Source organism: Drosophila suzukii, chromosome X, assembly GCF_043229965.1.
Source record: "Drosophila suzukii chromosome X, CBGP_Dsuzu_IsoJpt1.0, whole genome shotgun sequence".
NCBI lineage: Eukaryota > Metazoa > Arthropoda > Insecta > Diptera > Drosophilidae > Drosophila > Drosophila suzukii.
The window spans coordinates 17730274-17756720 of record NC_092084.1 but is presented as its reverse complement, the minus strand read 5'-3'; the positions used below and the strand labels follow the sequence as shown (position 1 = coordinate 17756720).

Genomic DNA, 26447 nt, shown 5'->3' with positions numbered 1-26447 from the left:
AAAAGCGCGGATCAGAATTTTCACTCGGTTTTGCAGTTGACAAACGCTCCGCTGATCACTCTCACTGCTCCACATTTGCATATGGACAGTCCGGTTAAACGCCGGTACAGTGCGTTCCATGGATGTAAGTAGCATAAGCAGAAGCCAAAAATTGTTTAAACATTAAATGGATTTGCCAAACAATCACCAAATTGATAAATGATAATTAAATTTAACAATATAGAAACCTTAAGAAAACCAAAATACGTTTATTGTAATGTTTTTAAGTAGAATTCTATATTATAAAAATAATATATTATAGCGATTTAAGAAAAAATCCATAGTGCTCCAAAATATGCCACTCTTAAGCTTGAGGATTCAATAATTTAGAATATTTTATGTGAATGATAAAAAAATGTAATTAGTAAATAATATACACATTACATTTTTCCATCATTATAGCATTAAAAATAATAATAAAAAAAACGGGTCCATGCAAAGACGATCAGTGAAATAACGCCCATTTTGATTAAACTAGTATTTAAAAAGAAAAAAACACCACACTTCTTTAAATATACCGAGTGGGCGTTATTTCACTAAGCGTTATTGCATGCTCCCAAAAAAAACAAATGAGGTAGTTCGATAAAGCGATTTACTTACTTAGATTAGACTTACTCTTCCGAACCGCACTGTACCATTTTACATTCACGGGAAATACAGCTAACGGTAGCTAAATCACAATCCCATCTGATTGACACATTGTGTTTTATACACCATTAATTTTCCATAAAGGCATGTTGTTTAAATTTTTTACTTTTTTATTTCTCATAGACGTAGACCTTTGCTTAAACACTAAATTTAAGAACAAATAATTTGCAAAAAAAAAAGATTTATATGCGTAGGTATATATATAGGTAAATATGAGGAGGGATATCTGTACAATTAGACTTAGACATTAAAGTATAGCTAACTGACTAGAATTACGCTCAAAATTTAAATGGGTTCCAAGACTTAACTAAAGGCTATTACAATTTCGATTTCTTTTTCAAATTCTTTGGTCGTTAATCCTTTTGTTCTTTTTTTTTTTGTTCCATAATAAATATTTACATATACAAATACTGTTGCTCTAAATAATTAATTAGGATATTAATTAGGCTTTAGTCCAGGGTGATGTGAGGATTCGTGTAGGTGAAGCCGTGGAACTGCTTCTGATCCATGGAGGCCAGTATCTCCTTATCGATGGGGGTGAGTCGCACCCTTTCCCTGGTAAAGACGCGATCGAAATATTGCGTATCCAGGGGGTGTTTCTTTATAAGAAAGAAAATATTTAGAGTTATTAAGGGAAGGGATAAAGAAACCTATTAAAAACCTACCACTTGGGGCTTAAAGGGCGGTTCTATTTGTCGCTTTTCCAGTAATCCCCAGTCGATGGGGCGGAAGAATATATGATCGGCTATATCACCAGCTGGACTGTATTGCGAACCAATACGCTTAGTATAGTCCTTCTCCAGCAACTATTCGTAAATGTAAAAATATAATATTATCTAGTATGTTATTGTATATTTATTTCATTGTTTTTTTCTCACCCCCTTGAGTATTCCGGTGGCCTCGGCGGATATATAGACTGGGAACCATGGAATTTCATTGCAAATGGACCAGAAGAGCTCGTCCTCATCGCAGCCACTGAATGGTGACTGTCCGATTAGCATTTCGTAGAGCAGCACACCAAACGACCACCAATCCACATTCTGATTGTACTTTTCACCCTGAAAAATAGAAATATTACAAATTTCAGTAGGTCCATTTTAACATAAAATATACATATTTGGTATTTTTAGTATATATTTTGTATTACAAATTAAAAACTTAAATGAATAGGATGTTTAGAAAATGAGTTCGATATTATCCAACATGAAGTGTATATTTGTACTTTTCAGCCCAAATAATATTACAGATACTCTCTATTCTAAAAATGAAAATAAAAATATTTGGTATTTTTGGTATAATTTTTGTATTACAAATTCAAAACTTAATGGAAAATATTATGTTTGGACATAATGATATCAATTTTATATTATAAGAAGAATATGTGGTATTTTTTCTAAAACATGTTAACTATTTTAAAATATATACTTTTCAAATATTTTTTTATAGCTTTTTTTATTAGTTGTTAAATTATTGGAAATAGTTACCTTAATGATTTCGGGCGCCATATAATCGGGTGTGCCGCAAAAGCTATCGGCCGTCTTGTCCAAATAGATTTGCAATTTGCACATGCCAAAGTCGGCAATTCGAACATGTCCCTCGTAGTCCAGTAGGACATTATCCAGTTTGAGATCCCTGAGTGGTAACAAACATATATATTTATATATAACAATAAATAAAACAAAGTTCAGACTAAAGTTACCTATAGATAATGCCCTTTTTGTGCAGGAACTTGAGGCCCGAGATTATTTCGGCGCCATAGAATCTGGCCCGCTCCTCGGAAAAGCGTCCGCTCTCCTGGATATGGAACATGAGATCACCGCCATTCAGATACTCCATCACGAAGAACAAGTGGCTCTGCAGGATATAGAAGATATAGAAAATATAGCGAGCGATTCTTTAGTTCAAGAATAGGCGAGAGACTTATAGCGAGAGATTGAAACTGAAATTGCGATTGAGAGATCGTCCCCCAAAGTCATAAATAATTAAAATACCTTCTAATCGGTGTCAATGCAAGACGTTGCAGTTGCAGTTGCATTTGCAGCAGCAGATGCAGATGCAAATTTCGGATTGAGAGAACACAAAAAAAAAAAACAAAACTAAGAAGCGGACAGACAGGCACCCTGATCTACATGATGTCCGATCGACGTCGTGTGCCCCAATCGATGGCCAGACCCCAGTGATCTAATTATAGCACGTTTTACCTTTCCTCCGGCTATAAATAGCCAGCTGATCGATTGTTCTATATGATAAATATCGATCAAGGGAGCGGACACACCTCCGAGTGGTGACCCCCACCTGAGGATTGCCGCTCAATGAGAACTGAAAAGGTGCAAAGTGCGCATATAACACCTTGCGAGTGTTCTGAAGGTAAAAACACCTGGAGATTAAATATTTCTTTTTTTTTTAATATTTAGTATTCCGATGGGACTGGTGGATCTACTCATCCATATAACTTACAACATTATAATTCCATAGATTTTATTTTAAATCAAGGGGTCATTGACCGATGGTGACCCTAGTCAAAGTCTTGGGTTCCTCAACACTTTTTTAGTGCATCAAAAAAATTTAGTATTAAATGGAAATCTATACTTAACACAATATTATACATTATTTAATATTACAACAAAAAATAAATTTTATTAAAAAAAAATTATACCTATTTCATTTAAAATAATTTCTACTTGATTGTTACATTACATTTTGTTCAGTGCATGGGAATGAATTCGGTTTCATGTACTTTCTTTTAAAATCCAAACATTAAATGACGCTTTTTATTTTAATTAGGATGTTACACATGTAAAATGTAACAAAATTTAATTTAATTTCAAGCATGTAATAATCATTATGTTTTGGTCATATTTAGTTTTATGTTGGTTTTAAATAAAATTTGATTTATAAAATATAAGAGTTTTTAAAATGTATATCTTTTTTCGATATATATAACAGAATTTAACTTCAATTATGTGCCAATATATTAATTTTAATAAATTCCAAAAAATGTTCGAATTGAATTTATAATTATACAATGTTTTTGGTTTATTCTTAAAAACTTACCTCCGTCTGGAAGGTGCAAAATAGATGACACAGATAGGGATGTTTGGTGCCCAGGGCCAGGACCTTGCGTTCAATTAGCGTGGAGTCCACATCGTCGTCCTCCAGGACGACATCCTTTTTCAGGCACTTGATGGCATAGTAGTAGGTGGTATCCCGCAGCTCAGCCAGCAGAACCTGTTTACCATAAATAAAATATTTTAAAATAATATAGAAAACCATAAGAAACACTCCAAACTCACCTTGCCAAAACTTCCCTTGCCAAGAACGGCCAGAAAGTGGAAATCATCTACCGAATAATTCTTAAATCTAGGTATTACTGTTGCTGGCGCAGTGAAACGTCCGGATTTTTGGAATTGTGAATATGTATATGATGTTTCTGTGCAATCGAGACAGCAAGATATTTATAAAGTTGGAGAAAGAGGGAGAAAATCATGAAATAAAGATAAAGTTAGTTAAACTCTTTGGGAATATCTATATAAGAAGAGTGAAATTATAGATTATGTTTGTTCATGAGCAATTTCCGATGGTCACTTGAGAGCAATTTAGGGCTATTTATGTGGGGTTTATAACATTTGAGTTCGGCATACCATCGTGTTCTTCGCTGGCCTCGATTTTATAGGCTGGATTCAAACTGGGCGGTGTACTGGGTGAGTCACGGGCTTCTCGGGCTCCTAATTGTTCGAGATTATTAGTCGGGATCTTGCACATAGATCTTTCATAGATCTTTATATATTTTATAAATTTTCTAGGACTGATTTTGCTCACAGAATTATTAGGGAATTTAAGGTTGCGATGATTTGATTAATTAATTATAATTATATAGGTATTTTTGTGGAATACTCTAAAAAAATGCAATTAAACCATCATTTATAGAACCTACAAAATTATTGGTGAAACAAATATATTTACTCGCATTCTAAATATCCGAACGATATTTACGTAATAATTATAAGGATTTCCCAATATGATGTGATATATGATAAGATATTTTGAATATTTTCCCTTTGTTAATATATGCATTTAAAAAAATATGCTTGTAATGACGACTTTCTGGACTATTTCCAAGATTTAATTATTTTTTACCCATGAACCTGTATTTATTAAAAAGACATTCAAGCAAGAAATTATCTGGGATATTTCATGAAACAAGTGTATCTAAAAGAAAGAGTTCCCCAGAGAATTTCCTGGTTTCCAGTCATTCCAATCAACACATTATAAATTCTGTTCGAGCAAAATCAGACCCATTAATTCGAGGCACAAATTATGAATATTATTTGGCCTCCATCGCTGCCATTCCGACTGTGATTTGTGCATTTTGTCTGGTTTTTACCTCGCTTCACGTGGTTGAGTGCCTCGACGATGAGTTTCTGATTGACACCGCATAAATTGGCCGTGAGCCGCTCGCATTTCTTGTGACAATTCACGTCACATTCTGGTTCGCGTGTTGCGATTCGATTTTCGATGTTGGCGAAAATGTGGATGGGATGCCCACGCACGGAATCGCATTGGAGGGGAATTAATTGCAAACAAATTATTATTAAATTTCTTGTTGCGGCAGGCTGCGAGGGTTACCCAATCTTCTGTTGCGATTTATTGGCTGCGCGCTTTCGCGACTCGAGGAAAATGTTTTCTAATTGGAAATTTACTAGCTAATATGTTGGGAAATGTACCAATTTTTGGTATATGATCAACTAGGAATATCCCAAGATTTTATGGAATAATAGATAATAAGGGTTGACTTTTAAATCAATTTTTTTTGGTGACTTAGGCGTCGAATATGTGAAATCTATATTTGAAACATTCGATTTTCAAGTTTCTCTGAGTGGTTAAAAATATTTTTTATAAGATAATGATTAATTAAAACATGTATCTTATTGTGGTTTTTTAAAAAAAAGTTCTAGGCAAAAAAACGCGGAAAATCTGAGACTTAATAAGTTGTTCACATATTTCCCAACGTTCAGTGGAAAAATTAAAAATTGTGGTTGATATATAAATTATATTATGTTTATTGGTTTAATTAAATAGTAAATCAAGTTGTACTAAAGCAAAGAAACTATAGGTTTTAAAAAACCTTCTAATAAATAACCAAATCGTATTTAATTATTTTTTGGATAAATAATTAAATAATATTAGTAATAACTAAATAAAAGTCGAGTAACGAAAGTATTTGAATGATACATAACTGTGCAGATAGATTTAAAAAAGTCATCGAACACTTTTTAATAATATCTTTCTACATACGCCTTTATTATCAACTTTTCGTTGTCAATTATTGCTCAAGAAAATGTTATAAAAATTATATACACAATTTATAAGTTGAAGAAAAAATGCAGAATACAACAGTTTTACAAACAGACTAAGAACAACTTGCATAATTTCTTCAAAAGATACGCAGGAATCTGAAGAATTTGTCAGTTTCCTTAGTTGGAAAACACTACTGGAAGTACAACTGATTATTTTTCCCAGTGCACCGTTTTAAAGACATGAATTTCCGTTAATTATTTTGGGTAGGAGGTTCTGCTCGCATAAACAATGCGAATCCGCAATTGTTGCTGCCCACTTTGATTGAATTTCCAACAAATTGAGGCGGATGCCCGGATATCACGTATACGCAGTGTGGCAGCGAAACACAAAACAATTGCATTTTGGCGCTCCTCGAGGGAATTTATATAATCTGGGAATTGACTGTATATCTGTATAGCTGTATAGCTGTATAGCCCATAACTGCGTTGTTTTCTATGGTTAAATCAACTGCAGGGGAATGTCTAGATACGTATAGTATCTGTGCAGATATATCTGAATATCTGTACATATATTCCACAGTCTCGCATGCGAAAGCTTTCTCTCTGCTCAGACAGACACGACGATGACCTAAACAATTTGTTTTCATTTGTTGTTTTGGCTAAAAGTAAAATGCCAACTTGTAGATTCTTTCTCTTTCTACTTTTTTTTTCTGCGGCTTCTGGCAGCGGATCTCTAGCAAATTCTCGCACAAACATCAAGGAAACGCCACCGCGGAACAGTAAGCAACGATAAAATTCTCGGTGAAAAATTACATAAAACAAGAATCGAGCGATAGAAATAGGAAGTCGATTTGCCATATTCACTATTTGCACAGTATGAGTAACAAAGCTAATAAATAACGCCATAAACAAAGTAGAGGCTAGTAAAATACCACTTTTTATGCGATTTTTCTGGCAATTAAAAAAAGGAAATGGCACTACAAAATAGTAACACATAGTATTTTTGGGGAAATAATATTTTTGGCATATAAAAACGAATTCACTTTAATAAAATATAGTGTTTTAAAAGAAAGAGAGCACAGGAAAAATATAAAAAAATTCAGTTTCACCAAATCTGAGCACCTAATTAATTTAGAACCAGAAAAACCCTTACAATAGTTTAAATAGAAAGAAAAATCCAGAGAAGAGTAGATACAAAAAAATATTCCAAAGAACAATTCTTCCTTAATAGACAAATAAATATATTCAAAGGAAAGATAAAGAACATAGTAAAAAGAATTTCAAAATACCAAAGTATATTCACATATTCGCTTATAAAAAATGCCATTAAAAATCACAAACGTTAGTAACCCAGAAAAAGTGTCCCAAATAAATAGAAAAAATGTAGCATTTCCACGCATTTGCCCAATAACTCACATCATTTTTCCAGCTGCAGGTCGTTGAACCAGTCTCATTGCCCAGAGAAAATAATTTCAAGTATTTTCACTTCCTAGTTAACACTTTGAGTTCGGATGCATTACTATGCCATCGACTAGCCGAGAATACATTCTTATAGACAGGCCATCGTTTTCCCCGGATGATATACTAGCTATTGATCGTTATGACTTTGTTTATGTATTTCTTTGTGTCTCTATTTTTCCCCAGAATTGTTTGCATGCCTGCGGCTATATCTGCTATCTGTATATTATATCTCATATCTATAGATCGGTGTTTTGTGAAAACGAAAGCATTCCGAAATGCCTGGCGTAGACAGTAAATCGAAAGCTCTTTTTTGATCCGGACACGTGCCGCGCACTCAAGTGACCAGCGGAGGAAAGGGGAGGGGGTATGCTTAGATGTACACCGAAAGAAATTACAGCAATTAGTCATCTTCATTACTTTCCAAGTAATAAAATATTGTTTCTCTAAGACCTGACTTATACGTAGTTCACAGAGATTTATTTGGTTTATAATGTTAAATATCAATATATATGTTAAAATAAATTTTAATTTTAGACCTATTTTTCAAAATATGTGTAGCTAATAAATATTTAAATATATCTTTTCGAAAAAATGTTAACCGCTTTCCTGTTAAAATTGTTTTCCTTTTTTAATTTTATTTTCTATGTTTCATGTTTGAAATTTTAAAATATAATATACCATTAAACATTTTTATAAAAAAAAACCTTTCAAGTTTAATTTTAATGTGAAAAACGTATTTTAGTATGTTGTAAAAACTATATAGGTAAGCTTTTGAGGTAAGAATACCTATAATAATTTAAAAAAAGAAGGTATTTTACTTTTAATTCAAAAAACAAATGTTTGTTAACATATAAATTTCATTATTTTTAATTTACTATAATTTTTTTAACATAGATCGATTCTAAATTGGCTAATAGACTTTAGCAACCGGGTTTTTTAAACATTTTTCAATGTAAATGTGTAAATTTAAATGTATATTTTAGAAATAAATAAAAAATCCGATATTTTTTGTATACAATCCTTTTTTTTAGGTATATTATTTTTCTTAATTTGATTATGCTAGCTTAAAAACATGTTTTTATTTTAGTTTGAAATTTAATTTTTTTTTTAATTACACTTAAAAATCAAACTAATGATTGGAAGCAATTCCTTTCTAATACTTTGATGACTTTTTTTTGCTGTGATTTCTCTCTGTGTATTTACTGATCTGCCCGCTGATTTTTCGCGAATCGCGAATCGAAAATCGGGTATCTAAGGCCTTACCTAACATCTTCTTGGGACTGGAGGGCGCGGTGCCGCCTTCGAATCCGGAATCGTTGCTGCAGGTGCTCATCCGGATGATGGAGGGCGAGCTGGAGGTGGAGGCGCCACCCCCACCACCACCACCTCCCCCGCCGGTGACGCTTAGAGTTCCGGCAGTCGAGCCGGCGGAACTGGGTGAGTCCACAACCGTTGTGGCTGCCGAACTGCCGCCCTTGGTGGCCACCTCGAGATCCTCAGAGCTGCCGCTGCTGCTGGAGGAGCTGCACTCCTCGCCGCCGCTCTCATCGTCGCTATCCTCGTCCAAGGAGCCACCGCTGCCCTCCTCGCTGCCGCTCTCATCGTCCGTATTCTCATCCGAATAGACGATCTTCTCCCGCTTCCACAGGGGACGCGGTGTGGCCACCAGTGGATACCGTGGTGCCTCCTCCTTCACATAACACTTATTGGTCGTATCGATTTTGATCTTCTTGTGCGGATCGAAGCGTTTTGCATCTGCGGCGGCGGCGGCTTTCGCCTTTTGCTTCTTCTTCTCCTTGCGCTGCTTCTTCTTCATGCTGGCGCTTAGATTCAAACAACCGTCAACACTGGAATAATCGGAGGAACTGATGTTGCTGTCGTCGTCGTCGTCGCTGTTGCTCTCGTCGCTATTTTCCGCCGACGAGGGTATATAGTCCTCTAGCTCGGCATCAACGTCTCGCAGACACTGTGCCAAATTCGATACTGTTGCAAACTTTGATAAATTATTGCCGACGCCTTCGCCGCAGCTGTTGTTGCTGCTGTTGAGCGAGGTAACAGCAGCAGCAGCAGTAGCAGCAGCAACATCAGAAGTAGCAACATTAACAGCAGCAACACCAATTGTTATCGTTGTGGGCGTTGTGGTTGCATCGCCTGTTGCCGCCGGCGATGACGCATTTGTGGCCTGTTGCTGCTGATGCTGCTGCTCATGTTGCTGTTGCACTTGCAATGCTTGTTGCTTGTTCGGCGATGTTTTGGCCGCCTTTGTGGGGGCCAGCGTTATAAATTGATCGGCATTGATTGGGGTCACATTGCTCTCAGACAAAGCTGTTACAGTTTCTGTTGCTGTTGCTGCTGCTGCTGGCGTTGCTGTTGCTGCTGCCGCTGGCGTTGCTGTTGCAGCTTTCTTTTTGCCAACATTTGTTTTGCCGGCACTTTTTGGCTTTGTCGTTTTCGGTGATTGCACCTTTGACTTGCCCGTTGGCTCAGCGGCTTCCGTCAATTTCGTTTTGGTTTCCGTTTGTGGCACCAATGTTGCTGCCGTGTCGGGCAATTGCTGCTGTTGCTGTTGCTGCTGCTGCTGCTGTTGTTCCTTGTGCGTTGTTTTACTTATTTTCGTTTCAACCGCGGCTGCCGTTGCCTGTTGTTGTTCAGGTGACTTGGCCGGCTGCCCGCTATTTATTTTTGGCCCTGCTGTTTCGTTCAATTTTGATTTGCCTGTTGCTGCTGTTGCTGTTGGTGTTGCTGTTGTCATGGCTATGGCGTTGCCAGATTGCTTGGCCCCCTTGGGTGATATTGTTTTTCCTGCAACAGCAACACTTGTTGTTGCTGCTGTCATGGCAATCTTAGCTGTTGTTGTCTTTGACTTGATTTCATCTGTTGCTGGTTTAGGTTGTGGTGTTTTTTGTGGTGTTGCTGGTGTGTCAACCTTTGTTTGTGGTGTTGCTGATGTGTCAACCTTTGTTTGTGGCGTTGCTGCATTGACTTGGGGTGTTGTTGGTGTGTCAACCTTTGTTTGTGGTGTTGCTGCTTTGACTTGGGGTGTTGCTGGTGTATCAACCTTTGGTGGTACTGCTGATGCAGCTGTCTTAGCTTGTGGTGCTGTTGGTGTAATAACCTTTCTTGTAGGAGAATCCTTTGTTGGTGTTTCGACTTTTATTTGTGGTGTTGTTGGTGAATCCTTGATTGGTGTTGCTGGTAAATCCTTGATTGGTGTTGTTGTTGAATCCTTGATTGGTGTTGTTGGTGATTGTTTTGTTGTCGTTGTTGTTAAGTCCTTTATTGCTATTGCTGCTTTAGTTGGTGAAGTTTTTGTTGGTTTATCCACTTTGATTGGCGGTGTTAAAGCCGAATCCTTTGTTGGTGTATCTGGCTTTGCTTGCGGTGTTGTTGGTTTTGGCGATATTTTTACCTTAGCTTGTGGTGTTTTTGGTGAATCTTTTGTTGGTGTCGCAGCTGTTGGCTTGGCTGCTATTGTTGACTTAGCCTCCTCTGTTGTTATTAGTTTTGGTAGGTCTTTTTTAGGCGCAGTAGTTGTTGTTGACTTTGATTTATTATCATCGGTGGTTGTCTTGGCTGAGATAGTTGTTAAAGAGTCTATTTCAGATGCCGATAGTGTAATAGCCTTGGTTTTTGGTATGCTTGATTCTGCTTTCTGTACTTCCACTTGGTTAGTATTCACTTTCGTTGGAGTTAGTGGTACTGAAGATACCTTTTGTATGGGTGCTTTACCCCCTGTTGTCACTGTCGAAGGTGTTGTCTTTAGCTCGATGAGAAGTTCCGACTTGAGTTTGGGTGTCGTTGGTGTCTTTATATCTGTCTTTGTTTCCTTGGGCGTTGTTGGGGATTTTGGAACTTCCTCTTCCAAGAGCTGCTCCTGTCGCTCGTTGAAGACCTTCTTGCGATTGGTCATGTACAGCGTTTCCCTGGAACCAATTTGCGACCAAAAGTCCTCACCGCTCTCTGATTTTTGGATGGCCTTTCGAATGGGCTTGGGCGTGGCTACGCCCTCAACTTTGGCCTCAGTTTTGGGTTGTTGTAATTCCTGTTTGTTGGCCAGATCATTTTGCTGTATGGCTGCCTCATCAAAGGTGAAAATCTGTGCTTCACTCACATGTTGCTGTTTTGGGGCCTTCTTCAGAGGCGATGTCTTGGCCGTTTTCGGGGCAGCCTTCATGAATCCTTCGGGCAGAGAGGACGACGAGGATTCCTCCTCCTTTTGATCCTTGGGCCCTGTCTTTTTCTTAGGCAATTTGAAGACCTTATGTATCTGATGATGCTCCTCCACGGTCTCCACATTCACGGTGAACTTTGGCTTGGGACTGGGGCTTGGGGTGGAACTGGAACCGAAACCGGAAATGGACACCGAAGGCTGCACCAATAGGGACTCCTCGTTCAACTCCAACACACTTGGCATATGATCCACTGGAATCTGAGGGGCATTTTCCACCTCCACAATGGCGGTGATCTTGTGGCGCATCTTCTTGCTTTTCTTGGAACGCCTTTTAGATCTCTCCTTGAGATCATCATCGTTTGTGGTGGTGCTATCGTGACTGGATCTACGCTCCAGATGGATCAACTGGAAGGTTCCGGAATTCGATTTCTGCAACTTGTTCAGTATCTCCTGTTCTTGTTCCTGAATAATGGAAGCCCGACGTCTTAGCTCCCCGGCATTCAGATCATCATCGATCTTGTCTGATGAAATATCCTCGCAAATGTCATGAAATGTAGGGCATTGCACCAGGCTCAAACGTCTGATGGTCTCCTGCATTTCCTCCAGATCCGAACCCTCTTTCTCCAGTTCCTTTTCGTCTTTTGGTCTTATTTCAGCCTCCTGGTTTTGGGTTTTCTGAGCAGTTTGTGGCTGACTTAGTTCCTGAACTCTGGCCTGATTGAAACTGGGTAGTTCCTCCTTCTCATCACGTATGTAGAATCTCTCACGAAGCAATTCTCCGGGTGATTTTTTATTGCTGGTGGTGGGAAAGGCGGCCAATTCTTCTGCCAACTTTTGTCGCCAACTCAAACTGGGTTCTGTGGCAGGGGGTAAGTCCCTAAATTGATGTTCCTGGACTTGGGCCTCCTTCTTGGGACTCTCGGCACTGCGTTCCTTGCTGCGTCTTCGTATGGTGGAGAGTCTTACCACAGGTCGGTTTCTCTTGATGGTGGACCTGCGATTGGGTCTAGTTTGGGCATTGGGATCTGGGTTTTCGGGAGGTGCTTCTTTCGGAGAGGGTTTAACCTCCTCTTCCTTTTGCTTAACTTCCTCCTTCGGTGGCTCCTTCTCCTTTTCTTTTTCTTCCGTTCTGGTGGTCACACCCCTACGATATCTCGAGGAACTCACATCGATATCCGCTGTATTGATAGCTATAGGTCTGGCTGGTATATATCGACTACTGGCACCCGATGAAGTATAACTTGGAGTGGTCACCGAAGTACTGTACTTTGGTGAATTGATTCTGGTGAGGGGCATCAGACTCGAGTGACCACTGTGCCTGCCCGTTTCCGTGATTGTGGTCAATTTTGGTTGATATCTAGAGCCCAGGCCATGGAGGGAACTACTTCCGCCGGAAGTGCCGCTGGTATAGCTACTCGGCGATCTTGGAGAGGAGGGACTCAGGGGCACCATATAGCTCGCCGGATACGAGCGGTTATAGCTGGACGTATAGCTCGATCCGGGCGTTGAGCCCAGACTCAAATTGAGGCCCAAACCGGAACTATAGTACGGCGAATACAGTTGGCTGCTGCCGCCACTATAGTAATAGTTGGTCGAATCCGAATACAGAGGCATCTTGCCGCAGTCACTCAAACACCACAAAAAATAAAATAAAACAATTCACAGCACACGAACAAAAACGTTCGAATTTTTGTTTGCTTATTTTCCGGCGCTTTTCCGCTGTTTTTAGCTCAATTGTTTCCTTCGGTTCGTTTAGGCTCTCATATTTTAATCGTAATTACGCTGTTTTCGAATGGGCACATAAATATCTTTGTCTAAATGGCACAGTGGGCTTAAGTTTTAAAAGAACACTACCTCAAAAAAATTAATGGAAAGTTTCAATAACAACTTTAAAGCACTTATCTAGTTATATTAAAAAGCTAGATTAAAGATAACTAAAATAATGAAAAAAAATTAATACACATTTATTTGTAGAAATGTAAACATTTTTTGACTTTGGTATTGAATAACTGATAAAAGAAAACTATAAAGTCCAAGAATTGTATTTAAATATTTTTCTCTGTATTTCAAAATATGTGGCTGTTATTTATTTTAAAAATGGAAATACTTAGTAAGCTATTTTAGCTTTCTTTAAATATTTATTTTAATCAGAAATTTTTTTTATGTGACGTTAAATTTTTAAAGCAAATCGAGTTTTATCTAAATAATTATTTTCAACTTTGATTTAAATGTTTTCAAAATAAATCAAGCGATTTAATGTTTTTTGTTCTTAATTTTAATTGAAATATGGAATACGAATAATATGCCAATACTCATTTTCACTTTTCCATTTTTCCAATACAGTGATACCACTGTACTTCCCCCTTTGGTAATTTGTCTTGAACTAATTAAAGCAATGCTATTGCCCAACTTTTCAATTCTAATTCGATTTCCGGCTAAGCCAACTCGATGTCAATAACTCAATTTAATTGCTGAGGCTAATCCCACATATAATTGGGCAAGATGATAAATTTAGATTGGGAACGGGCAGAGATTCAACCATAAATTCGGTGGCACTTCAGTTTATTCTTCACAGGTTAACGCTTGCTTGAAATATGTATTTTTGGGGGCTGCCGTAGGAATGTACAAGTGTACCTACGTACATATATTTTGCCCTCCGATGCTGCCGCAGTTTAATTATACAATTTTTAGAGATTTCAAAACGGCTGTCATAATGTGCCAGCATTTGGCAATACCGAAGTCACATTAATTATAGCCTAATTGGCCAAAAGGTTTAATTCCCCATGATCGAACGAACCGTCCGATCGAAATTGAACCGAAGCAGCCAAATTTCTTGCAGATTTCCGCATAATTTTTTTAGCAATTAAATATAGGAAATAGACATAAATATTGTAAATATTGGGTTCAGGGTTATTTTTTGTTTACTCGCCTGATATTAAAAAGTGTGATTTAAAATATGAGGAAATTCAGAAACTATTTAGAAATTCGAGGATTATTAAATAGACAATACTTTAATGATTATATTTGCTTTATATAATGCTTTATAGTTTTGCAAATACTTCCATTACTTCTTTATTTTTTACCACCTTTTATAAATCAAATTTTTATAGCATTCTTTTGAATACATTGTATGCCAAATCATCTTAAGAGGTCATAAAAAAGATTGATAGTCATTTTAATTTCTTTGAAAAATGAAAGCTAATCAAATTGTTTATTGAACTTGATAAACAAAGTGTTTCCTGGAATATTGTGTACCTCAACCGACATTGAAAATTTCTCCAAAACCTACATTTCTAAAGAAATGGAATTGAAAGCGAATTGAAATTGAACTGTCATTGCCTGAAGGTCAGCTGGAATCGATGGGTTTTCAATGATTTCAATGGACTTTTCTCGCCCAATATATGTTTATTATTGGCATTCGCCTTTGCCCACATGTGCCATATAGAAATAGATATATAATCCGATGTAGGAGATAAATTTTTTCGCATGACGTAAGCGCTCACGAGTCATTGTCTGCCATTTTCCTCAGCGATTTTCCACGCATAAATTGCTGACAGCTTGTGTTGAAACCGTTTTATAATTATATTTTTTATATTTTTGTTAGCCACTTCAAACGCAAGATGCGTTGTATATTCCTTTAGCTTGGGATATTTTGTTTGTAATACTTTTTTTTAAATTGTTATGGTTTTTACCGTCAACGCGAAAGGAGAAAAAAATAAGGAGCTAACTCGACGTGGCGAACGCATTAACGGAAACTACTGAAATGTGAAAGGCAGCGCAGAAAATTTTCAATTCCGATTCCTGAACTCACAAATACACAGACGTCGATTTTCACGGGAAAATTCGAAGTCCGTCTGTGTGAGAGAGAGGCTAACTTGGCGGCACAGTATCTGTATCCGTGCGTCTATCTTGTATCTGTATCTTGTGCGCCCTCTGCATCTGTATCCGTGTTGAGGCACGGGCACAGGCCCAGATCACCGTTTTCCTCTTCATCTTTCGATCATCTCTACGTGTCTGCCAATTTCGAAATATGCCCCTCAGAATTTTCAACACACACACACACACCCACTTCTATGGTGTGCCATAAATTTCACACGAAGGCGAGCGGTTTTTCGAATTTCGAAAAAGCATCAAAAAAACACTTTTGACGTGTTTGAAATTGCCGTTCATCGTTTTTGCACAGCGAAAGTAAAAGCGAAAAGCGAGAGAGTCAGAGCGAAAATCTTGTATCTGAGAGATACAAAAGAAAATGTTGAGAAAAGAGAGCGGGGCTGTCATAAAATATGCGGAACAATTAACTAAAATAAGTATGAGAAAATGTATTCCACTTGTTTGTAACAGAAAAAGTAAGACCGAATGTAAGAGAATTTTTATAATATTATTTTGTATAGAAATAGGAAGGAAATATGCCAACAAATGCTGTGGAAAAATGTAGCTTTTTTAGTTTAAATAGAAAAAGAATGGTTCCCATAAGACATCATAAAAACCTTTAAGAAACCCTAGCGCAGAAAAAGATACAACATTTTCTAGAACTGTTCCCATAAATAAAAGTTTAAAAAAAGGATCCTTTTAAAAGAATAAGTTACATTTTAAAAGATATTGTCAAATGGGGTATCCCCAAAAATATTTAATTCCAAGTATATAAGTAAAACCGCAGTTTTTACAAGCTAATAAATTTATTTCAAAGGGTGGACAAAACGAATTAAATCAAGACAAGATAGAAATAGACAGAAAAAGAGAACTAGAAATGTGGGATGGCTGTCGTAAAACGTGTGACCAATTAATTGTCACTAAAATGTATATAAGCCATAAATTAAACGAATTAGGCAAGTGTAATCAAACATCAAAGTGTTCATTCATGCAACGAATAGTGAAAGAATATTTCAACAAATTATAGATCTCTGGATTAGAATAATCCCTTAAAATGTGGTAAAAAGTAATTAGAAACTAGTTTTTAAAGATATAAGTAGAAGAAGAAGTGACAACAAATATAAGAAAGAAAGTTTTTCTAACATCTGGAACCTTGAAAACATATACTTTTCATGTGTACTTGTATAAAACATTATGGAAAAACATAACAAACTGAAAGACAGATGTTTTAACCTTTTTAACCTAAGATTAAAATATTTTTAAAAATATTTTCATATCAAGAACCAAAAACTCTCAAAAACGTCGGGTAAGATTTTCGCCAACATGGACTAAAGGTCCTCCTGGGCGATCATCAATCTGCCTGTTGGTAGCACCTGCTATCAAGATGTTTGGCTAAATTTGTCCATCCCCCCGACGCGAGGAAATCGAAAACAAATGCCAGAAATGCCGCACGTAGGATGTATCTCACATGAGAGGTGCCCGTAGCACTCGAAATCGTACATGCGATGCTAATGGTGACGCTTTTCGGTTCCGCAAAGTACATTTATAGACCCGCTGGCAAGAGGAAGAGCTTGGAAAGCGCCAAACAACTAGAAATAGAACTGCAATATGCTCTTCTGTCTTCTATTTTTTTTTTTTGGTTTTTTCTGCTGCCTCAGTACTTAATCTTCGCGATTTATAGTGCAGGGGTTGGGGGAGATCGACGGAATATATATTTCTGTGCGATATTTTTGCCACTGCATTCCTGTCCTGTCACTCGCAAAAGTGCTTAGCCATGGAATTACTCTTTCACTTAAAAAAGCATATTATTTTTAATAGTGTATGGGTGATTAGTTTTAGTGTCATATCACGAATATATTGTCGTTTTAGAACCCATTACGTGCTATTTTTATAAGAAAAAAATTATTTAACAGGTATTTAAATGGCAGGGTTTTTATGTGATTATTGAAATTTCATTTTAAGAAAACTATTTTTAATAAAAAACCTATATACCTACTTTATTTTATCGCCTATAGTTTGCTTAGCTTTATGATAACTAATGATATGCCGCTATAAACTTTAGATTCTTTTAATATATTCATGTTTTGTCTTATATAATAAAGTAAAAACTATGAAAAAAACTATGCACATAAATTAGAATATATTACATGAAGAAACCCCAAACCATAATATTGTCGATATAATTTTAGTTCCTAACTTGGCAGATCTATAGAGATTAATGTAGAATGTTGAATTTATTACATGAAAAAACCCCAAAAAATAATATTGTCAACATAATTTTAGTTTCTAACTTGGCAGATCTCTATAGATTAATGGGTATAATCCCAGTTGATCATGACAGGATTTTTTGTTGGCTGCGTTGATATTTTCGACTTGTTCGGGACGCCATGTTTTTTCCCCTTTTTCTCATGTCTTCTGTTGGCAAAGTCGCAATAAATTGATTTCTAATGCAGTCTGGCTATCTGTCTATCTATCTATTATATGCACCGATTTCAGCTTAATCTGGCTTTCGCATTATTTCCGCTTTGATCGCACACACAGCGAGTGAAAGTATTTTTTCCTTTGTTCGCCGAATAAAAAAGAGCCAAAAATATTGCACAATTTCATGCAGCTGCTTAATGTATGGTTCTCGTTTTGGTTGACAAAATTACGACACCATTGAAAGAGTTTGCGTATATTTTAAGTGGGTTTCGTTTTAATTGCACTTCCAGCAGAGCAGTAATTTTATTAAATTACAATTTCATATGAATACAACTGTATCACGTATACGCAGTGTTGGCTTTGAATAAATAATTTTGTCACAGGAAAAATATGTTATTTGGGAGAATTTCGTTAAATGGGTCACAGTTATTAATTAACAATATGGGACACTGTTAAAACATTTACGATTCTGGAAATTGGTATTTTATTTTACAGTTTTCATGATGATATGTAAAAGAAAACTGATAAAAATATTCATGGATAAATATCTTTACATCCTAAATTATTCCAATAAATTTTTACACCGATGAAAGTAATACATTCTATGCCGAGAAAAACCCAGTAAACATTAGGGATTTACCATTATTTGAAAAATATATATCCCCTTATAATTTTTGACCGTTACATTTTCTGGGGAAGAAAAGCACCACATTCTGAGGTTGGTATAACCACTAAAAAAGGGAAAGCTTTTGATAAAAAGCTCTGCGGTTTACCTCTGGCACAGATGGTGCCACCTGGCAAAAGCTCGAGAAAATATAGCCAATGTATAAATCGCAACAGGATAAGGTAATAAAAATAAAGGCCTTTAAAATAATAGCATATCATACTGTCTAAATAAATTTAAAAAAGTCAAAAAGGATTCAACAAGTTAAGTTCACGTGGTGCTTACATAAATTAAATAGTTTTCTTAGGGGATTCAAAATTAATAGTTGCTTTCTTAGATTCATTCTAAAAATATTTCATTTAAAAACAGATTTGCTGGTAGAAAATTCCATATGGGTATTTTAAAATGTATAACATTTCATGGCGGGACAATTAGAAAATGATATTACGATAATTTATAACATATTTTACTAAAATTGAAGTGTAATATGATTTGCTTTTATTTTAATTGCCAAAACTTAAAGTTACATATATCTCATAAAACGGATGCTGAAGAACTCACCTTCACATTTTAGGCCTTGAATAAAGAATCCTCCCATCAACGAACCACAATGGTCACAAAAAGTTGGTGACATAAATGTATGGGGCTTGAAGCGGTGTGGCATATCAATCTTGAAGCGTTCTCGAAGTAACTTAATTAGAGAAACAGTAACACAGAAACTTAGAATTTAATTTTATAGGTGAATAATAGTTGGAAACGTACAATTGTACTGGCAGAGGTGAAAACGGAACCGGAACACTTTCCCAACAGCTTATCATGGCACTTTTTATGCACCACCGTCTGGCAAACTGTAAAAGAAGTTATATATTAAAAAAATATTGGAGTTTCAAAATAGTTTTTTTAACTTACTTATGCACTGGTAGCCCTGCTTGCCAAATCCCCAAAGGAACAAATTACAGAAGGCACAAAAGGTGGGCTGGCGAAAGAATTTTGCCACAAAACGATGACCATTGATGTCGTGGGTTCTGTAAAGATAAAGAAGTTATTATAATATTATAAACTAAAGTATTTTGCAATTCTAAAAACATTCCATAATGATTTGTATATCCTATATGTTAACTAAGCTTATATTAGTTGAAGGTAATAGTAAATTTAGTTTCACAGTAGAATTAAATGAATTATGCATATAAACCAGTTAAAGATACGTGTAGACTTAGCTCTTACAGTAGAATTAAAGAACTATAAACTTTAAAATACTACAATTTTTAACATGTAATTTTTTAAAATTAGTGCAGATATTAACATCGCCATTCTAAAAGAAATTTTGCTAAGATGGTCACTATGATTTACATACAGAATATTAAAAACTATAGGGCTTTGTACATTTTCTTTAAAATTAAAAACATAAAAGTATTTATTGTTTTAAATTTTACTCATACAGAGAGTACATACACCGTGTAAGTACATTTTGGTATCAATGTTCTCAATATTGGAACGAAATGGTAAGAAGAGAAAAGTTAAATTGAGTTTACTTAACAGCTTTTTAATAGGTATACACTATGGACTGGACTAATAGTATAGTTGTTGAGATATACAAGTAAATAACTCCAATTTAACTTAATTCAAGCACAATGAAAACCATTTTCGGCTTCAAAAATTTATTTATATTTTTAAGCATATTTTTAACTCAGATGAGAACTTCAGAATTCTTTCTGTGCCAACCTTAAGCTGATTATTTTATTGTTATCTGTATATCTACTGTTTTGTATTAAAGAATCATGTGCAAGTTATGTTACTAATTTTAAAATGTTTCTTATAACTATTTTAAAACTATTATAACTATTATAATATAACTATTATAACTATTTATAACTCACTTCTGGTGCTTGATGGCCCCGCGACGATTGGTAATGCTCCTCGGGCGGGTCCTTCGGTCCACGTATACCCCACCGCCAGTGACGCCACCTCCATTGCCACCTATGCCACCCCTGTCGCCCCGTTCCGCACCACCCGCACTGCTCTCCCGATCCCGATCTCTGTCCCGATCCCGATGGTATGCCTCCTCCTTGGAGTGCTGGCGTGGCAGCTCGAAGGAATGCTTTCCATAGTGGTCCCTGTCGCGGTACTGATCCCTTCGGGCACCGGAGGTACCACTGCTGCCACTCAAACCACTGCCTGCACCACTGCTGCTGGTGGAGCTCTGTTTGTAGCGACTCTGGAAAAATAAAAAGTATTTATTAACAAATGATATTAAATATTAACAAAAAATACATAAAATACAGGTCTATTTTAAATAAAGTTAAAATGAAAATGTTTTAGTAATGTTGTTCCACCTTTTTTACCATTATAACTCATTTTAATATCATAATTACCTTACCATGGATGGATCTCGCGTGTTTTACTACTTTATATTTAATACTAGCAAATTTTAAAATATTTTCAAATATAAATTTTATAAGAAACTCCAGTTCAATATAGTCGTGTTTTATTTATAAACTAACTAAAAGTGGAAAAGTTTTGCTACGCCTACTAAGCCATTTTACATTCAACTACCTCATTTTTATTAAATACCTAAACGCACCTGCTATAAGGTAAATAAAATACCGGGAAAACACTTAAGTCTGTGTTTACACATTAGTTTTATTCTCTTAAATTGTTAAACAAAAGCTTAACCGAACAGCGTGTAAATGGTTTAAATTTGTAAATATACCTATTAGATGTTAATGATTTTAAAATGACTAGGCAAATAGTTGTTTTAAATTCTGTTTCTATATTTTTGGGAATTGTTTGTGATTAGATTGAAGGGAGATATATTAGAAATTTAAAGGCTTTGTATGAAAAACCATGATAAAAAGTGTAAATTTTTATAAATTTTTATAATATATAGGAACAAATCAGTCCGCAGAAAAAAAAATTTATAAAAAAAGCTAGATATTACAAATATCAAGATGATATTTTTGAATATAAAGGTGATAAATTCTTTAAAATTTGTTTCTGGATAGTACAGGAAAAAAGAAAAATCCTCGGAATATTAATAGTTGATATTATAAGATGGTACTATAATTTAACAAATTTTCCTAACTGATTAGGTCCCCAATTTTCTCAGTTCCAATGGGTTATTTGCGATGATATTCACCTCATGACGGGACGATCCTCCCGAGCTGCGAGGTCGCTGGCTGCTCGAGTTGGTTGTCTTCTGCTTTCGCACCTGGGCACGTGTGAACATCATCTTGTGGTCTCCACCTCCACATTCGATATGATCTTCTCCCAGGTATTTGGGCGTATTTGTGGGCTTCTGGTTTGTGTTTCGCTAGCGGGCTTATGCCGTGTACAAGGCTTTTTCTCTTATATTTATATTAAATAAACAGCTCGCATTTTTGGTCAGCTGTATGTTGTATCCTGCTTTTGGTGTACTGGCATTTTCGCCACGACTGTTGGCCAGGTTTAAAGACTCGTTGATGGATATCTGGAAAGCAACCAGAGCAGAGGGGTAAAATCAAAAGAATATAAAAGTATACTATATACAATACAAAATCGGTTCGGTTGGTGGTACAGCTGGCAGTTCCGTTGTGGATCGTGCCTTGATATAATATCGTTTCTATCCCACGCCCGACATTGGCCCCCTAGTCTGCCCTCTAAAAGCACTCCCCAATTTTAATCCCCCTCCCCCGAAACATTGTGTCACGTATGCGAATCGACATTGACAAGGGGCGGTGGGGGGGGAGGTGTTGATGAGGGTGAAGGCAGCCTCAAGAACCATTTGTCTGATGTCTGACTGATGATCTCTACACATCTATTAATTACACGGCAAAAAAATAAAAGGAAAATATCAAAATTTAGCCTTTAAATATTTTTTAGTGTGACCCTTTCCTTATTTTTTCAGGTATTTTAAAGCTGTCCCCGGTTAAAATACCAGATAAAAAACCTAGTAAATGTAAAGATTCAATGTTCAATGTTTCTTGTTTTACTGACATAATATGTTAAAAGTAAAGTTGACTAAATTGTATCTAATATTTTTAAAATTAAATCGTGACATTTATTATGATTAGTATTGAATACTGTGTTTATCTATTTAACTATAATATTTAATCCGAAAGTTTGAATTCAGCTTGGAGATATTTATTTTTACAATCCAATATAATTGTTAATTTCTTTATTATTAATTAGTGATTCATACATATTATTAAAAACCTAACTGAATGGACTTTAACGCACAATTGGCCTTATTTTAGGTGAATATTTGTGGGTAAGTTTAATGTTGTAGGACAAGTTTTATATATTAATTTTAAATTTGTAATGCCAATTACTCTTAATTCCATAGATCTAAAAATACTAGTTTTAATTGGTTGGTGAACTAATTTTATTCGGTTCAGGCCAGATCAATTTTTTCTGTCATCAAGCTATTTCTCTAGGACGATAAAGTTCCCATTTAATGTTACAAAAAAAGTGTTAAATGTTTTTTCCTAGAAATATTCGTTTGGTCAAAACAATTTGTGATTCAACGGAATCAAGTTGTTAAGCATACTTTGCGTAGGTAGGTAGGGGTGCTTTTAATTCATAATATGTATTTTCACAGGTTTATGAATTTTTTTTTTAGATTTAAACATATATTTTTTGGAAAGGTTACTGGAAAGGCCGAATACTGTATTCCGAAATTTTACAGCTCTACACACTTAAGCGAAATTCTTGGAGGGAATCCGCTGGCAAACGTTTAAAAATATGATTTCTGTTGTTGCTTCGACGCGGCACCAAAAATAAGCTCTTGATTCATATAAAATTTGTTGTGAATGCTTTTGACCGCCCCCGTCACGCCCTCCATGCCCGATTGTTGTTAATGTTATTAAAAATAGAAATTAAGTGGCGAATTGTGCGAGATTGCGTGCCAATTGATTGCCGGATATGATAAAAACACAAACAACATGTGCCAAAAGTGAGGCAACCAGCGAACCCAAAAAAAAGGATGGAAGCTATATGCTTCGATTCAGGGTTAAGGTTTTTCCGTCGATCAAGGTTGAAGTCATTATGGGTCCAAAAGAATTTTAATTTGATTTGGGGGTCTTTGCAAAGTGCATCTGTATGTGGAAATAACGAACAAAACCACAAGATAATATATATAAAATTTCTCCAGTGAGGAGTTCTATTATTTTATGCACTTAACAGATTCCCTAAATAATAGTAACTATATTATATTTTATATAACTTAAAGGATTTTAAATTAAAGTCTAGCTACAACTTTAAGGATCCGAAGAATTTATGGATTTTAAATTGAAGTTTAGCTATACCTATAGGGATCCAAAAATTGTATCTTTCTTTCATGGGACTTATAAAAGATTTTTGGCTTTTTATATAAGTCCTAATTTTTTGCATTTTAGATTTTCCTTAAAATATATATTTTTACTTTATCCTTGTTTATATTTATTATCTAACTTTTCTTTAGATAGGGAAATCCTATTTTATGCTCAGAAATTGTGTGGTTTTAAGCAATCCAAGTCCGTTATTAAATGTTTTACATTGATTAAGAACTGTTTCTAAAAAATCATTTGTTAACTTAAAACATTGTACAAAAAATCGATGGAACTTTTTGAAATTAACTTTGATTTTCAATGTTTAATAAACAAGAATTTGTGTCACTTTTTATATTATATTTTCTTGGTTTTGGCTTGCAATGAACAAGATGTTGGTAAAGAAGAAATGTTTGGCCTTAGGATATTGGCATCCCTTTGATAAACAAACGAACTTTTTCTGTTTTGTGAACTGTATTCCACTGGTTTCTTTTTGTTTACTTAAGAATTTCAAACTTTCGACAGTTATTTTATGGTTTTTCTTATACGTTTTTGTATTTCATTTTCCGTGAAGGTCAACTTTCCAACAAAAATTAAAAGCCAAAACTTTCCATCGCAAAAAGTGATCTTTCACAATCCGAAGATCACTCACCTCTAAACAATATTTACATATTAGGTGCTAGAATCGTAATGTCCAAACTCACACGATCGATTTCTTTAATGAACTGATTTCACACCGCTGGTCCATTTTGGTTTTTGTTATTTCCGCTGCCAGTTGGTTTTGTTGATGGATTATCGAGTGGGCCATCAGAGATGACAAGCAGTTTATAAGGGGGGATGATCCGGATGATCGAAGGATCCCAGCTTTTAGCACGTGTCCGAAAATCTATTTGAAAGAGGGTGGGTGGTTAGGAGGGAAATGAAAACTGAACACAAACACACTGGAAAAGTAAAGACGATTTCGATTCTGGACTTTTGGGGGGCTACTATAAACACATTCCACATTGGTACACACGATAATAAATATTTCGTAGTGAAATGCTTTTGTTTTAATGCCCCGAAAAACACAGCGCAAATTGACTGTATGATTGTGCGGTTGCCAGAGCGTTCTGTTGCCTTCTCTCCTCCAACTTATATACATTTATATATATCCGTATATAGTTTTATATGGGTGTGACGTCATGCCAAAGGGGAAAGCCTTTTTGGCCAGGTGCACAGGTGTGGCCATTCGAAAATGTCTCCCCTTTTTATCCATTTTTCCCCCTCTGCTTTTGCACTTTCACCATCACCATCACTAACACTTTCACTTGAAAATAAAAAGAAAATCGTATGTGCTCATTTATTTCCACGCACTTTTACTTGGCTGCATCACACATACGCCACGTTGCACATTCCATAATTTTCAAACTTGTCCGATTTGTTGTGTGCGCAGCGACAAACAAAAAAAAAAGTGAAAATAATGATATTTTATGTACATATATATACAGGCGAAAGTCGAAAAGCCACGAAATTCTTAATAAAGCAAAACAAGAACACACCGAAATGGCAACAACGTGGAACAATACAAAAAGCCAGCCGCAGAAAGTAATAATAAATAGATTCGAGTATCTGTCAGAAACAAAGATACAACGTCAACGCGGAATCTTCCGCTCTGTTTGGCCGCTGCGTTCGCACGGGAGCGCACAGCATCCGTATCTGAAAGTGATATACCCGGAGACTACTATATCCGAGAACGTGCCCGATCTGTATCTGTATCCGTCCGTCTGCATCTGTATCTGTATATCCATCGAATCGCATCCAGAGAGAAAGCCAAAGCCCAGCGATCTGTGCTCTCGGTTCTGTTTTTGTTTCGCATTGCCCTCATCCTCCATATAGACAATATGTGTTTTCTTCATATACCTCTGCAGGGCCCAACGATCATGTGCTCTTTTTACATTATTCTTTGAATTTTCTTCTGGCTCTCAATCCCATGGAAGAGGGCACTAGAGAGAGAGATGGAGAGTCGCATGCGAAAGCTTCACTGTACTGAGAGAACATCTCTGTGCTTGTAAACAAAAATATCTACATTTTATTTAATTCCTTAAGACGTTGTAATCCTTTTAATTTTATTGAACTTACTTTACATAAAAACTGAATGTAGTATATGGTATTTATTGAAGTACCCAAAAGTGTTAACTAACAAAAAAAATATTATTATAATTATTTTATCTTTATTTATCAACATTTTCAAGAAGGCATATATTACAGTTTTATAATTAAAAATACAAAAAGGTACCATAAAACGGAGGGAATTTATAACATATCATTCGACTTCCAATACCAATATAAAACAAATATATGTTAAATTTCCTATATTATACGTTATCATGAAAAACCAAGCATAAATCAGATTATTAAAAAAAATGCAGTCAGCAAGTCAAGATAAGAAATATGTTATTATAAGTAAGAAATAAAATTGATCTTACCTTATGTACCTCAAAATAAAATGATTTAATCAATTTTATTTAAAAAAAATATAAATATATATAAAAATATAAATATTGGTCAAATTAAAAATCAACAAAATTTATAGGAGATCTGTTATTCGATTCCCA

At 35.7% G+C, this 26447-nt stretch overlaps 1 protein-coding gene across 6 annotated transcripts; it reads right to left on the bottom strand.

The window, feature by feature from the left end:
• Positions 1 to 774: 774 nt before the first annotated feature.
• Positions 775 to 25525, bottom strand: Pkcdelta (Protein kinase C delta). 6 transcript variants are annotated; one of them, XM_065867541.2, is made up of 16 exons: positions 25392 to 25525; positions 24558 to 24739; positions 21708 to 22037; positions 20449 to 20786; positions 19481 to 19596; positions 19334 to 19419; positions 19133 to 19262; positions 5072 to 5173; positions 4329 to 4412; positions 3981 to 4027; positions 3742 to 3915; positions 2387 to 2541; positions 2172 to 2319; positions 1566 to 1745; positions 1353 to 1493; positions 775 to 1286 (listed from the first exon to the last, which is right to left on the bottom strand). In XM_065867541.2, the coding sequence occupies exons 3-16, from the start codon at positions 21798 to 21800 to the stop codon at positions 1137 to 1139; spliced, it is 1944 nt and encodes a 647-aa protein (XP_065723613.2). In that variant the 5' UTR covers positions 21801 to 22037; positions 24558 to 24739; positions 25392 to 25525; the 3' UTR covers positions 775 to 1136. The 6 variants fall into 6 exon arrangements, with proteins under 6 accessions (XP_065723613.2, XP_036677256.2, XP_070853922.1 ...); XM_036821361.3 differs by having other exon boundaries at positions 3981 to 4117; positions 25392 to 25524; XM_070997821.1 differs by lacking the exons at positions 21708 to 22037; positions 24558 to 24739; positions 25392 to 25525 and adding an exon at positions 20949 to 20966 and having other exon boundaries at positions 3981 to 4117.
• Between the last annotated feature and the right edge of the window lie 922 nt (positions 25526 to 26447).